At 37.2% G+C, this 16,148-nt stretch overlaps 1 protein-coding gene across 1 annotated transcript in view; it reads right to left on the minus strand.

Annotated features, from left to right (window-relative positions):
• Positions 1–5,112: 5,112 nt before the first annotated feature.
• Positions 5,113–16,148, minus strand: part of LOC140150999 (serine/threonine-protein kinase 17A-like) — a 96,338-nt gene continuing 85,302 nt past the window's right edge. Inside the window, exon 7 of the mRNA XM_072173186.1 lies at positions 5,113–8,537. Coding sequence (XP_072029287.1) covers positions 8,003–8,537 — 535 coding nt within the window. The 3' untranslated portion in view covers positions 5,113–8,002. The remainder of the gene's footprint in view (positions 8,538–16,148) is intronic.

A 16,148-nucleotide genomic window follows, 5' to 3' on the forward strand; every position in this document is an offset into this window, starting at 1 on the left:
ATTCATGTGATGTTAAATTTGCACACAAAAAAACAATCCTCAAGAAAATGACCACTTATCTTGTATTTTCTTAGTACAATTCAGGGACTGTCTTTTGGAATTTGCAGGAGAGTATTAAATAGCTCTTATGGTCTTCTGGAGCTTTCAAGGAGAGCTGTTTGGAGCATTTACAATATAATGTAATGGTCAACTAAGGAGAGCTAAAAATCACTCTCCAATATCAGAGCAATGGAGTGCGATTGCTCTTGTTCTCCTCAAAACGCAGTCCCTGGTACATGTATGTTAGAATGAAAACCCAGAGAGCATCCATGGAACCTGCATTTACAGAGCCTGTTTTTGTCTTTGATGTGCTCAATTATCCAGTGTAGCAACACTCAACTGCAAGGTCATCATCTCTTCCACACATACTATTGAGAGTTTAAAACCAACACCATACCACTGTGTCAGACAAGTCCACTATTTTAGCATGTGTTTAGATAACACTTTCTTGCCAGAAATGTATCTAATATAAGACCTGATCTTACAAAATGAGCAGAAAGTCACCAAGGAAGAATATGGTTCATTAAATATGCCAGAAAGCAATAGGAAACAAAAGATTTCTTTAATAAAATATTGCCTTTTGAACACCAAATGAAAGAGCAACCCTGTTAAGTTATATTTAACTTTAAAGCTTATGGTCCAGAGATTGTGAATCTGAACGTAACTCAAAAATAAAATGAGCAACTTCCCGCTCATTTTGTGGGAACAAAGTCTCTTTATTTGGTTTGAGTTTACAATGAAAACCCATAGTAAATGTACCAAACAGAGGTAGTTAAACGACAAAAAATATGAACTTAAAATAAACTTCAACACTACTTTCGCTTACCGGGAGTGCTTTCGAGGAACTTATGTAACGTCATCGATTGTGATGTCACCTGATCGGTTTAATCTCTTGCCATTTCCAAGAAAAACATCAGAGCTAACAACATCGGCTGATGACGAGGAAGTTCCACGAAAGCGCTCCCGGTACGGGAAATAAACAAGTGTTGTAGTTTTAATTTAAATTACTTTCATTTTATCACTACTAGACTACGTATAAATCTGCAATCTATAAAGAAATATATGATAATAGAAAAAGAAACATTCCAAAAATCTATTTTTAACTAAACTATTACCTTAATAATAGTATGACATATTTGATAGAGCTAATGAAACTGATGACTCAAAGTATCATGGCTACATACGATCAGCAGTAAAACATTGTTTAAATTGTCATGAATCAATAAGTCTACAGAAATGCTTGACCAATATCAAGAGAATATTGTGTATCCAAGAATGTCACAACTGCATCAGAAATGGTAATATATTACTTTTGAACTGACCTGCGGAATTCAATGCATAGTAGATATGTGTTAACCACCACTTCCTAACATTAGGCACATGAAAGTCAATTCCGAGTTTATCGTCACTTTTTTTTTCCAGGTTGATGAGGTGACTATTTCATTTTTCATTACTTCATCAGATTTCATTATTGACCTAAAATGTGTGTTGATTTAAAGCAAAATGGAAATAAATGCAACGAAGAAATTTTCACGAAACGTAGGGACTAGAAAAGTTAGAAAAGAGCCTGGTTTTGCTTCCAAGTTAAGAATTTATATGTTTTACAAACAAAAATATATGTTTCCAATAGCTACAACTGGTGAAAACACTGATACTTTGAAAATAATGAATTATTTTGGCATTTTTTTTAATTTGACGCGGGTATTTTTGGTTTCCAAAAAGTTACGCGGGCGGGGGACAATAAACTCGGAATCAACTTTCACGCGCCTTACAAGGTGCCTAAACCTCTGGTCTACTTATTTATCTCTTAAGCCCATATCATACTTGTAAGCAATAACAGCATGCTATTATTCGCTAACAGTATTCAGTCATGGCTAGCAACGTAGCGACAAAGTTACGATTTGACACTAAGGTATACCAGTGACTTTATATCGATCAGATATTGACAATCACTTTTTCGATAAGTGACAGAAGTTACGTCACCAAAAAACGCTATGCCCTTGCGATTGCTAAGTATGATATGGGCATTATGTGAACCAATCTTACTCTGATATAGTGGAGATTAAATTCTTGATAAGAAAGTATGCTTACCAATGGACAATGCAAATAAGCAGAAGTTATAATTACTCATCAATCAATCAATTGGTTGATAATCATTGATTAGTTCACACTTTCAAAATTTGTCACAAACCCTTGCAATGCATGCATATGTACACACCCTGGTTAAGTTATATATTGAATCAAACTATCAAACATAACAAATCTATATGGAATTCTTATAAACCAGGGCCAGATTTCAGAAACGACTTGCAAGGTATCCGAAGTGACCAAACATATTGTAATTCCCTGGCCTGACCATATGATAAGCGAGAATGAAAACGTATTGTCCATCTTAAAGATGTGTCACAAATTATTGTGAAGCCAGGCATATAATTTGGTTCACCTCAAGTTTGGTAGTAACGTCAATGCCTTTTTGCGGTTGCCCCGCAAGCGTGCAACAAACTGCCCCTGTACGGGTGCGTGTACGCTCAGCGCGTTTAACTTTACGTGCGCAATTTGATACTGCGCAGCTTCGGCTACTGACCCTTGACAAACACCATTTCGATACCTTAGCATAGGTCAAAAGTTGGGATAAAAAATATGAAGATGACTGTACCTATTGGAATTGTCTCATGGCAAGGCTTGCAGAACTTCATGAAATTGGCCCTGGAATGGATTCCATATTAGATTTAACAGAAAAAATATCTACAGAACAGAACAGTAATAAATATATGAAATACATACACACAGTAAAATACCAATGTATTCTCTTTAGAAATACTTCATACTTCAACAACTCACTTGAAAACAACAAATGAAATTGCTGATTTTAAACATAAATATACAAAACATTCTATAATAAGCAACTCAGTACATGTAATAGCAAAACAATAAAATAATGACCAAACAACAATTTCTATACAATGCTACAGCGGATAGAGCTATAAAATATACTTTGTCAAGCTATCTATATCTATAAGAACTTTGTCATCAATATATTTTACATTTATAGACTTCTCAACACAGAAGAGAAGAAATACACATACATACATACAATGTCAAATTGAAACCAGCAAGTCATAAAAAAAACATAGCTCCCTTTTGTAAAATGCTCAGTTCCCTCAAAAGGCAGCTGTGTTTATGACAAAACAGAATTGTTTATAAGAATTTAAGGAAGTCATCATCATAGCTGCCATTTGTAAAAAATAACTGCTTACAAATGGCAGCCATGGCTATGTTTCAGCTAGTTTAAAATATCGCTGAGAGAAAAATACAACCCTCAGCACTTGCTAATTTTATACCATAATGATTCGCCTAATGGCGTCCTTGGGCTCGTTTGCCTTGGGGTAAATTTCATGTGCAACTAGAGAGCCCCCTCCTCTGAAATCCCACCAAGAATTCAGGTTCCTGTGTCCTTATTTGTTGGTGGTAATTTTACGGGAGGGCACTTTAAAGTTGTGCCTAAAATTCCACTTATATCAAGGGAGCCCACATAGCGCCATTAGGCGAATCTTTGCGGTATGTTGTTAATTGTTTTTCTAATTTTTATTGAATTAAGATGCCAATTTTAACTCAAATGAGATAGAAATTGATTCAATTCTTAATATAAAATCAGAAGTGCCAAGGATTGATAACTATATCTCTCTCATTAGACTATATCATAAACTAAATATTATGATTCATTTCACACATTACACAAATCTTCATCATGTACTCAAGCATCTCAATTACACAACACTCGCTTTGTTCTCACATACATACTAGCACAGTGAGTAATACCCCACTTTGATAGGTGGCGTCTGAGTTTTAAAAAAAAATAACATGCCACTCTTGCACCAGAAGCATTGGCTAATAAGCCAATCTTACATTAACATCTTACATGTTACAATTTGAAATAAATCTTGTTTTTTATTGTTTACAGCGGCGAAACATCGCTGGTATTCTATGAAGATTAAATACCAGTTGGTCCTGTTACCGTTCTTGATTGATGCACTAAAATAGTCAAACTAGGAATGTCTGCTTCTGGAAACAGAAGTTGTCTCATTTGGTCAAGGTGTTGGATTTTCATATCACTTTGGACCACAATGGCCTCATCCCAATGGCATAGTTCAATAACCTCAATTAAACAATCATAGTGCAATATTTGACCTCAAGTTGCAGAGTATGAGTTTTTGTACCCAAATCTTCAAAGGTCATTCAATGAATGTACAAATGTATTGGGGTTAAAGAGCTGCACACTGGTATATGAGCATGTTGTGGAATGTGGATCCTAGTGTATGGAAAGATTATGGGGAATGTTGATCAACTTGAAAACATCCCTAGTTTCCATACTGATGGTAGTCAATACTTCACCAATTTGGAACCTATTTTTGTGATTCCTATCATAAATGTGCTATTTAAGACCCTTACACCCCATAAGGAATACATGACCTTAATCTTCCACACAGGGAGTGTAAATTTCAAATGTGGTTACCTGAATGGGTGACTCAATTTGAAATCTACACTCCCTGTGTGGGAAATTAAAGTCATGTCCAGGGACAAGTGATTTGCGTGGAACTTTTTTTCTGCGCAATTGGCTATTTTTTTCCTATAGGCAGGGGTACATGATTTGCACTGAAGTTCTGCGCAATCTCTGCGCAATTGGCTATTTTTTTCCACGCAAATCACTTGTCCCTGGTCATGTCTTCCATAGGGGGTGTATGGATTTCAACTGGAATAGCCCAAATGCTGTTGTCAGTTGGAAAGAGGATAGGTCTTCTTATATCTCAAGATTATATATGAGGTATATTTTGTTCAAATACACAATGATATGGAAGACTAAGCTAAAAGCAAAGCAGAGGGAATCATTGAATGGTTGGTCCCAGCTAACATATTTGTTCCATGCTGATACACACTTCATGTTGAGATTTAACCCCTGAAATTTTTTTTTTTTTTTTTTTTTTAGTTTTTCGGAAAAATTCGTGAAAAACTGATTTTCTCCAAATACCATGAAAAAAGTTGGGAATAAATTTTTTTTTAAAAATTTCCCATTTCGCACTTGTTTTCAAACCACTTGTGAGCTTTGAGACAAACCATTATTTTTGTTTGGCCTTAGCAAAGAACTGGACTATGATGCAACCATATGCATAGCTCCATTATATACACTTATTAGATGTCCGAACTACTTGGGGAATGCCCATACTTTTGAAATTGAAATTCCACTAGTTTACAATACATCCATTCCAACATTCTTCTTTTACATTTTTCAAAAAAAATCATGCAACATGCAAAATCCTTTTAACTTGTTTCTCTGCTCAACTGTATACCATATCAAAATACAATCAAAATGATTCTTTGCATAGACATTTCATAAACACCTGTTAATTCAACAATACAAAATAACAACATCTGTCTTGGTTTGGTTTGCATTTGCATAGACTAATAATAAAACGCTTTTTGCCAGAGGAATGCAAAAGCGTCAGTAACTGACAATGTAATACAGAGGCACTTACTACATTTTTGTGCATTCTAGTGACATTTTTGTATTCTACCGTACAACTTTGGAAGTCAGCACTGCATAACAGGTTAAAGACGGTTTCACTGTGGAGTAGAAAAAATACTTGCTTTGTAGAATGCATTGTCTTTTTACTTATGACTAGTACAGCAAAGTCCATTACATCTGGACATTACAGAATATTGAACATTCAACATCACATAGGGGCAACAAACTTGACAAGAGTTAATCATGTTCATTCTATATGTCAATGGTTCTGTTACACTGAACACACTATAGTTTTCAATGAGCCATAGGATCTACATCATGGTCAACAAAAGAGTAGTTGCTCCAATAACATTGAACACTCTATACCTGTTACTGCAGTTAAATCTGTACAAATAATACAATGAAACTGAAACACCTATACAGGGTGTGCCATAAAAAGTGGGTTCCAAAATGTGTAACTTTTTACAAAAAGGATTTGATATTTGAGAAAAATGAGACGAATGGAGCCACAAACAGATGAACATATGTCTTCAAGTTCTCCAGTGAGTTAGCATTGCGCATGTTCAATAAACCAGTTCAGTGCGACTGTACGCAGTGGGATAATACTCACACATATGAGGCCTGCACTAATAAGGAAGAAGAAGAAGAAGAAAAAAATTGCAAAATTGATCCTGCAACCATTTTCTAATATCTGAGACCATATCTTCAAAACAGTGCTATCAAATGAGTTCTGGTTTTCTGCAAATTATACTGCATGATGGTTGGAAACACATTTTAAAATATCACCACATTTGTTAGAACCCTTCTATGGGACACCCAGAAATGATGTATAAAAAACATCGAACGGTTCAAGATCACACACCAAATTATGCTATGATTACACAGTCTCTTTTACTGACTTTGGATAGCCCGTAATGTACAGATCGACATAGAAGTGATACAGAGATTCATTTAATGCAAATAGGGTACTCCTAGGAGTGACTGAAGTACATCATCATTGCATCATCGTTGCTACTGTATAAGCCAAAATATAGGCAGGGTTTATTTTGGTGCTTTTCATGCTTTGACATAATATAAGCCTGCAAATTGAACACCCTAAGAATGTGTTCGATAATGGAGCTTTCAACTAAGGAATCTTCAACCACAAATTATCCCCGTGATAATGTTTATGAAGCTTACAACCGTGAAAATATCTGATCCTGAAAATACTAGCTTATACAGTAGGTAGATTTCTAGACTCTGATACTAATAAAATAGAATCAGTCTTGAACTCAATGTGTACTTTCAGCAAAAGATGAGGCTTACTTCAATTTTCCCATGATAGATCTACAGACCACATTCTGTGTACAAATAACTTGGAACATTTTGATGAAGCAGACTACCAAATGTACCAAATCAAGCAAGATGATGACGACAGAATATTTTGATCTATGCACAAAAGAATTATTTAATTTGCTTTAGTTTGATTTGTATCCTACAGTGGCCATGTCACTCTGTAAATTGAGGTAAGTACCAAGTAAGTTGATTCACACAAGTTGAATCAACCAATAAATCAAAAACAAAATGGCATCCTCCTCATATCATTTTTGCTTGAAAAGGACACAATTGGCAACCTTCATCAGTAATTCATTCAAGTGCCACAGTATGTTGCTAGCTTGACAAGAACATGGTCCATAAAGATGTCCTATCTGCAGAGATGCCAGTCAGCATTGTTAAAAAATCCTGAAATGGCAAAAAATTTCCTGAAAAATGTACTTTGCCTATACATTTGTACAGGATCATCCAAGAAAAATGTCCTGAAATCAGGAAATTTCCTGAAGATTGGCAACACTGTATCTGTAATATTATCACTATCGGCAATAATTCTAGCTGTCGGATTTGACATGAAAACTTTCTTTCTTGCAAGGTAAGGAAATTACATTATATAATTACTGTTATTGAAAAGTGATAGGTACGATTATTTGATCTCTGGAGCTAGCTGAGCTTCATCACCAGCATGTTGAACTAGCACCCTTGAACTGTGCAGTGCAGCGCAAACAGCTCGACTCAGAGAATGTCAACTGACCCACAACCAATGCAGGATCTTCAGCAACACCAATTTAATTAGATATGATTTTCCTTACACCTTCAAAATCAACCTGAATCATCATGGTTTGAGAAGGTGCTTCACGTGTAGATTGCTTACAAATGTCACCACTAAGATCATACCAATTATGGCTGATGACATTTGACCTCATCAATTTTGCTTCAATTCTACATACATCTTTCGTAGCGATTCTACCAATTTGATCACCAAAATGTCCAGTATTATCCTTGTAATTTATGATAGCACAGAATACCATGCCAAATTGAAAAAAGATATTACTGAATTTATAGCAAAACCACCTGCAAGAGCTATGTAGAATTGTTCAAAGTTTAATGCTCCTTATTGCATATGATAACTTAACAAACCACCTCTCCACGATGCTGTGGTGACATCTGCATACAGAACCTCTTTGGCTCTTGCACTTCTTTCGGCAGGTTTTCTTTATTGTGCGACAGCGCCCTCCGCGTTCCTAACGGACTTGGCATCGGCGATTTACTAACACCCTCTGATTGTTCCTTGTCACTTGTCCCAGGTCTAAGTTCATTTCCCGATATCTCTCCGTTTGCATTTAAGTCCTGTGATTGGCTGCTCACATCGTCGCAAACGGGCGACTCGTTTGTGGCATGCTCTAGTTCGCAATCGTCTTGAATTGAGGGCTCACTCCTGGGTTGGAATAATTGCGTTGCTGTGCTGTTGTTGTTCGGTGAGGGCGGGACAGGTGGCGTTACTGTGTGCTTGTCGTTGGACAGATTTAATTCTTGGTCCTTATGGTTGTTGTTATCAATCATTGCTGGTTCTGTTGTCCTGGTAAGATGACTTGATGAGTTGTTTGTTTCTCTGAATTTCATGATCCACGGATGGGACAGACACATCCTGGCTGTATATCTGTTCCTAAAATTGAAACAAAGAAAAGAAAGAAACAACAGTAAGTCACAATTGTGTCAACTGTAAGTTGAAATATTCACTATGGACCACAGTAGCATCATCCCAATGGCATAGTTCAATAACCTCAATTAAACAATCATAGTGCAAAATTTGACCTCAAGCTGCAGAGTATGAGTTTTTGTACTCAAATTTTTAAAGGTTATTCAATGAATGTGCAAATGTATTGAGGTTAAAGAACTGTGCCCTGATAGATGAGCATGTTGTGGATCCTAGTGATTATTATATTTTAATTTTTATAGATTTATATAATAGAAGAAGTAAGGCATGTGATTTTAAACTCGCACACTAATTACTGATAGCTTGTTATTAATGTGACAGGCAAAGTGAATCTCTTGCTTGGTAGATCAACCTTCATTTCATACAGGAGATAATGATATGTTGAAAACCTAATTAAAATGGAGTTGAGGTATGATGATGTTGAAAACAATGAATTTCAAAAGAACACCCCTTTTGGTAATATCTCAACTTAAATATTTAGTGATCTTGACTCAAATTTAGGGACCACTCAACCAGTCAGGGGGAATGGGAAATTCAGAGCAGGTATAATGGTGGAATATATAACACTTTTAAATGAAAAAACCTTAGGTACTCAAGGGGACCAGAACATATTTGAGTGCAGGTATGGAACACAAGACAAAAGCTAGCAAAACTAATTTGACTGTTATGATGATGAAATGGAATCATTCAGATTCAGTTAATTCAGGTAACTTGACAGGTTGAAAGTTCAGAAGTGCAGTCTTCCTTCCTTTCCAAAAAAAAGTTGACAACACATTTCAGATTTATACAGCTCATGTTTGTTTTCAAATCTAGAATGACCAATTCATCAATTTCTCCATTTAACCAGGTAAGCTTATAGTCAACAAAATACGGATCTGATCAATTATGTAAGCATTGTTATCGCTGGGAATTGACACCTCATTATGGCAAATCTTCTTTCCTATCTGAGTAAATACACCACCATATACTGATAACAGTCTCCATTGAGTCTGGCATCATTGTTTTACCATTACTATGCTCTTGTTGCATAAGCAGATGGTAGCGCCATCTACAACTGAATCGGCCAAACCACAGGACATTCCCCTTTAAGACTAGACATACAAGAGCCTCTACAGAGTCTGTTATCATTTGTCTGACTGCAATGTTATAACATGTATTAGCTGATAATATTAGCGGATGACAGGAAAGGCTCTGCTGCATTTCAGAAAATATGCAAATGTGCAACAAACCTTACTACAACCCTGGGCATACTGCCACCCACCCTTACTGAAGAGTGACTGGAGAAAAATTGCCCCTCCCCTCAAATCATAGAGCAAGTAGAGGACAATTGCCTCTCACATACCCACCCCATCCACAGCAGTGCAACAACTACCTCCATCCCTCCCCTACTTCAGAGTGAGTACATTACAAGTGCACCTCCCTCACAACACTGCAGAGTGATTACAGGGCAACTCCCCCCTCACACTACTGCAGACTGATTAGGCCCCCCAAAAAAAAAACAAGTTTGTTTCCTGTAGTGCAAGCATTTTGTTTTTGACGGCTTATTTTTGCGCATTGGATTTTTTTTTTTCACTTACAAAGGATAGGAAACAACTAAAAAAAAAAACCCACAGAAAATTGCAAAAAATAATATAAAACACTACTGGAGAAAACATTTACACATTAAACAAATGAGCATAGTGAAAAACTACTGAAGAAAACATCACACAATTTTTTAATACTTTTTAAATCTGCAGGTTGAAAGGGGATCATAAATATTCGTGAATATGAAGAAATGTGATTTTTTTTTGTGGGTGTCGGAAAGACCCACTGTAAATTCCCATTCCAATTTGCATTAAAAAAGTTTTTTTGGTTTTTTTTCATTTCAAGGCATGGATTTTAAAAAAATAAAAAAATAAAAAACTCATTTCGCATTTGACTTTTTAGACCTACTACAGGAAACAAACATGGGGTTTTTTTTGGCCTTACATTGCTCGTCTCATCCATCCAATGAAAGTGAGGAAAAACCTGTAGACATGCACATCTTTTAACAACTACATCTACAACAAGATAATTATACATCTTCTATTAAATTCCAGAGAGGTAACATCATTACTAAGGAAGGAGTAAAGAGCCCTCAATCTCCCATTGTGAATCTGTGAGTTCAACCAACCTAGCCAGACAGGGCAGGACATCACCCTCCATAGGGATGGCACCAACTGTTTAATATGCATGTTTTACAGACTATCATCATACCACAGACAACCTTGTGGAATTTTCGTTACATGGGTAACTTTAGGGTAATAGACTGCACATCACCCTTAGACTCATTTTGTCAAGAACAGGAATTGTCTAACATAAATTATACATGCCTTTAGTCCCTTGAAACAGAACATGATATCTGACTGACTGACATAATGGTGTAAAACTCTGCACGAAGTAAATGTTCCTCTGCATCAAATTTTATGAAATTCCTAAATATTAAAACTGAGTTGCATGGACATACACAGAACATATTTGAGATAGAGATTGACAGATACAGAGAGAGATAGAGGGAGGAGAGGGAAAATGAAAGAGGGCAGGGAGTGCATAATATTCATTATTACAGAGTGATAACAACATTACTACCCCTAACACCCCAAGGGCCTTTTGGTGACAGCAAGGGAAAGAAGGAAGATATAAAGAGGGAAAACAGAGAAAGAATTTGTTTGCTCTGGATGGGATTCGAACCCGAGACCCCTTGCATGCCAAGCACTAGGTCGCCGACACCTAGCCACCGGTCTTCTGCTGGCCTGGTCAGCGAAAGCGTGCCTATATATCACTTAGGGTGGTTGCACCATCACATCACGTGGGATGCACACACGCCCAGTGCATATATCAAGTAGTATTTTGTAGTACCTAATAGTGTTCCATCACACAACTAGTATGTGAGTAGCCAGACAGAGCATGATAGAGAGATAGAGAGAGAGTGGTGTCTGTGTGGGGGCGAGTGGGGGGGGTGTGTGGGGGTGTGTGTGTAGAGAGGGAGAGAGGGGGGAGGAGAGAGGGAGGAGAGAGGGAGGGAGTGAGGGAGGGAAGGAGGGAGGAGAGAGACAAAAAAAAAGAGATGAAGACTACCATTCCAAATACCTATGTGCAACAAAGAATTTCTTCACTTGTCTCCTGCAATCTAAAATTGATATGGCAATTCAACACCTCTCAACCAGATTTAAATGAAGTCGGTGTTGTATATTTCACATTAACAGGCTCAATTTGTTAAATAAGAAGCCATGGTCATCATAAAACATTGATGTTGGTCCTATTTTAGTTTATAAAATTGTGCTATGTGAGGTAACTAATAAAACATGTTGATTGTTGATAAGCACCTTTCTTTACCAATATTTACGTAAATGTACATGAGCATTTACTAGTTAGAACTTTGATAGACCATCTAGAATCAGTTTGTTGTATAAACTATAGATTAAGATAACAATTCTTCTCATGGGAAATGGCATGACAAAATGTACAAATGTACATCAGCTACATTTTATATGTGTGGGAAAACTGAACATTGCTTGTTAAACTCAATCATATGGGCACTTCTTTTGGTATATTTTGGTCTGTAAACTTGGGATGCATACTTTTTCCTTCCTTTAAATCAGTCCTTTAAATCCAATAGCCATATTTAAAGGAAAGAAAAAATATGCATCCCAAGTTTACAAACCAAAATGTACCAAAAGAAGTGCCCATATGATCATGCTAGATTGATTTCCCACAAATACAAAGCCATCTTCACACGGTATAAAAAGTTAGAGTTAATAAAATAGTATGATTCTCAACTCTGCAGAAATGTTTAGGATATTTCTCAAGACACTACATTACAGAATGCCCAATTAAAACAACTAATGATGAAGCCTACATTGACGCACTCACTCGTCACTTGCCACACCATAATGCACAAATCAATTATAGCGGGGACCTACCCAGGGATGTAATTTTGGAAACTGTTACAAACATGTTACAGTCCCAGCTTAGTCCCCGCAGGCCGGGGCACTATTTCTGTGTACATCCCGGGTACATCCTCGCCAAGTCCCCGCCCCTAGCCCCGGGCACCATGTTCAAGTCCCATGAGTGTTTCCCCAAGATACGACCCGGCACAGTTGTGAGTACTCTTCTATTACGTCCCGGGTACACTCCCAGGGTAGATCCCGGCCTGTTTGAGAGGCATTACTTCCCCGACACTCCCCCACTACGTCCCCACACTGCGGGGACACATTGAGCTGTTACATCCCCGGCCAAGTCCCCGGGTAGGTCCCCGCTATCCCAGGCCCCTGGGGGGCCGGGACTACAATTGATTTGTGCATAACCAATGCCTAAGACAATACAAATCACTAATAACAGTCCTATTATCAGTCAAATAATAATGTAAATCAGCTCGTTACTGCAAAAAGTGCAATAATTAGACACCCACACTTTTTTTCTCATGAAAATGATTTCCACCACAACTGAATGAATAAAACTGATTTGTGCATAACTATCTCAATTATAATAGGGTATAATGGGTGATAATGATGCCGGTGAACCGTAATTGCACTTTAAATGAATCCTGTTCTCAATTTTTTGTTGTTAATCATACAAAATGATGGGTAATACTTTTCTTCCTTCATAGTACATATCAATGAGCCAACAATCCTTAGGGTTTGTTGCAAACTTGACCTTTTGCTAAGTTGTGGTGTATTATATCAGAACTTGATCCACCTACCTTGACCGATGGCCTATTATATTAAAACTGATTTAGATCACTGAAAGTTATTAGTGTGCACAGATAAGCTTTACTAATTAACTCTGGTGGGTAAATGAGAGTCCGCTGGATTGGAAATCAATATGCCCTGATTGATCAGGGATGAAAACTAAATTACCGAATTAAAGGCACATTCGGTCACTTCTAGTAGAGGATTTGTTTTCTAAGTATACATTTATAAAAGCAGCTTGAAAACACAGAATCAATCATATAAAAAGTTAATTAGTTTCATGATAAAACCAGGGGGTTGTCAGTGATTCGCCGATTCGCCAAATTTGGCCAAATTTGCACGCTACGGTATGCTGTACAGAAGCTGCCTCAAACCACAAAATTTGACACACGTATGGGGGACGCCATGGGGTGCTAACAAGCGCGTCGGGATGCTAACAAGCGCGTCCGTTAGCACCCCCGCTACTACCATGGCTATGCGTACAGTACGCGTTCCCAGCTGTCAATCACCGGGGGTCAATCACCTCGAGCTTGACAACGATGATCTAAATAGACTATCGCCAAGTCTTACGTGTAGGCGAATAACCGGGGTTAATTTTCATATTTGAAAACAGTATTTTCTTGTATATCTTGGCCCGGATAGCGGGATTGTTGGTCGATTGGATGTATTTAATAAAAATTAGTTCATGGATGCGCTAAAAATGTAATTAAAATATCAAAAATAGCTGTTCAACATTTGAAAAACTAGCTGTACTGTAGCAGGTTTGAAAAAGTCTAACCTTGGATGCAGCAAGCCGTGATTTTTACGGGTAATTTTATTACTTGAACGCTGGAGTACGGACGCGATGCAGCCGGTAGAAATTGCGGTAGTGTTCCAGGCCTACGCGATGGCAGGGTAATGGCGGCTTCCATACCTGTATATATTTTTTGACTAGGAGACTTATCCCAACTTTCCTTATCCCTGATAAAACTCATAGGCCCTGTACAAAGTTTGAACGAAGATTAAAAAGCATTTTTTCAAGTTAATAAAGTTTTACTAATCTTCGTAGAGGCAACAAATTTTCTAAAATGAACAAGCTCAGTCATACATGTAGTCAAAAAATCACGAAAATGATCTGTACGACTATTAACATGCTAGTTGATAAAATCTTATGATGAATGGGCCTTTAATCTCTAGGACTGGAAAAGAATATACTGAGGAGCATTCATATGAGAGAAATGGTTAACGAAAACATGGAATAAAGAATAGAGCACGAAGTGCGATGGAATTGCAACTCCGATCGTCGATGTGAGGTCAGCGATCGTCACGCTTGCAACATGTGGACGTAGATGGCAGCAGCATTTTTCTTTAATTAGCATATTCGTGACGTCATGTTAACGTAAGTCTCCACAGCACTACGCATATTTTTTTTAGGTAGCTTTTAGTACTATCGTGGTGGCAGCAGCATTTTCTTCACTTTTCTAAAATGGCGGCGCCCAGGGTTTAATGACAAATTCTTCAATTTATCAATATTTCATGAAAATTTACCAAACAAACGGATACAGTAATGACAGTTAATATTTAAAGTACATGTATAAATGGTCACAGTTATAAAAGAAAGAATATAAGAAACATAAACAAATGAATTGTAGCAATATTCAATATTAATGGCAGCGGCCGTGACTTATCAATGGCGCTGGCGGGTAATACACGGGGGAAGCCGACGGTGTCGCCACCTTTTTGCATTGCGCTGGTATACGAGTTGCAACGGCCTGATGAAAACAATAACACTACCCAAAGTAAAGGATGTAGAATGATGACCATTTCAAATTCAATACAATTATGTATGTCACTTCAACTCATCCAAAATATTTTGCATTAACAGAATTTAATAGCAGAAGAATATGTATGTAATTATTTTAAAAATCCACAAAGCATTTTTTTCCTGATAGTTCTTTTGCCATCTAAATATCATCCCAGAATTCTTGAATTGGGGCAAATCTATCATAATTTTTAACAGAAATAATTGCAAATTAATAATAAAATAAATTTTTGGGTCTTTTCATCAACTTTAGTATATTTTGGGGGTATGCTTTAATTGCAGGGCCCATTAGTGGGTGAGTTATGTACTATGTGCCTACTGACAGACATAGCACAAGCCCTCTTCATTCACATTACATTACTTAAATTGCATGCTACATACTTGAAAGTAGAGCATGTCTCTACCTTTTTGCACATTGCTCAGGGTATCAATTTCATCTTACAAATCCAATATATGGCGCAATCCAGTTGCAAAGTGCTCTGAGGTGGTCTGCAACAGGCAATTTGCTTGGGAAATTGAATCCTGTTTTTGGCCATTAACATTGCAATGGACTTTCTTCCCAATGGTACATGAGCTTATGTACCGTACTTGATTAATGTTAGAATAACCTAAAAAAAAAGATCAATGCCCTTGTCATATACAGACTTTTTACAGAGGGAGGGGTTAAATATGTCCATTTCCCTTTCTTCTATAGAAAATATCAATATTATATGACCACAGTTAACAGTTTAATACTGGAAAATGTGTTTATGCCAGTGCCTTGAGGTGATAAAAACAAGGCGGTTCTCGAACCACGAGTCTCGCCTGCTTTCGCGATTACTTTTGGTAGAGGTAAATGAATTTGGTGGTTATCGGCTGGGCACGATTATCTGGCTGATGGTGACCGTACCCATTAAGTTTCATGCCCATGCAACAGGTTTACTAATTTGACCTCAGATGACCCTGAAATGACCTTCCAAAAATTTGGCTTTAAATGTTGACTGTAACCACCGAATTTCATGCCTATCTGAAAGTTTTTACTAATTTGACCTCAGATGACCCCTGGTGGCC

This window comes from Amphiura filiformis, chromosome 4, assembly GCF_039555335.1.
Source record: "Amphiura filiformis chromosome 4, Afil_fr2py, whole genome shotgun sequence".
Lineage (NCBI taxonomy): Eukaryota > Metazoa > Echinodermata > Ophiuroidea > Amphilepidida > Amphiuridae > Amphiura > Amphiura filiformis.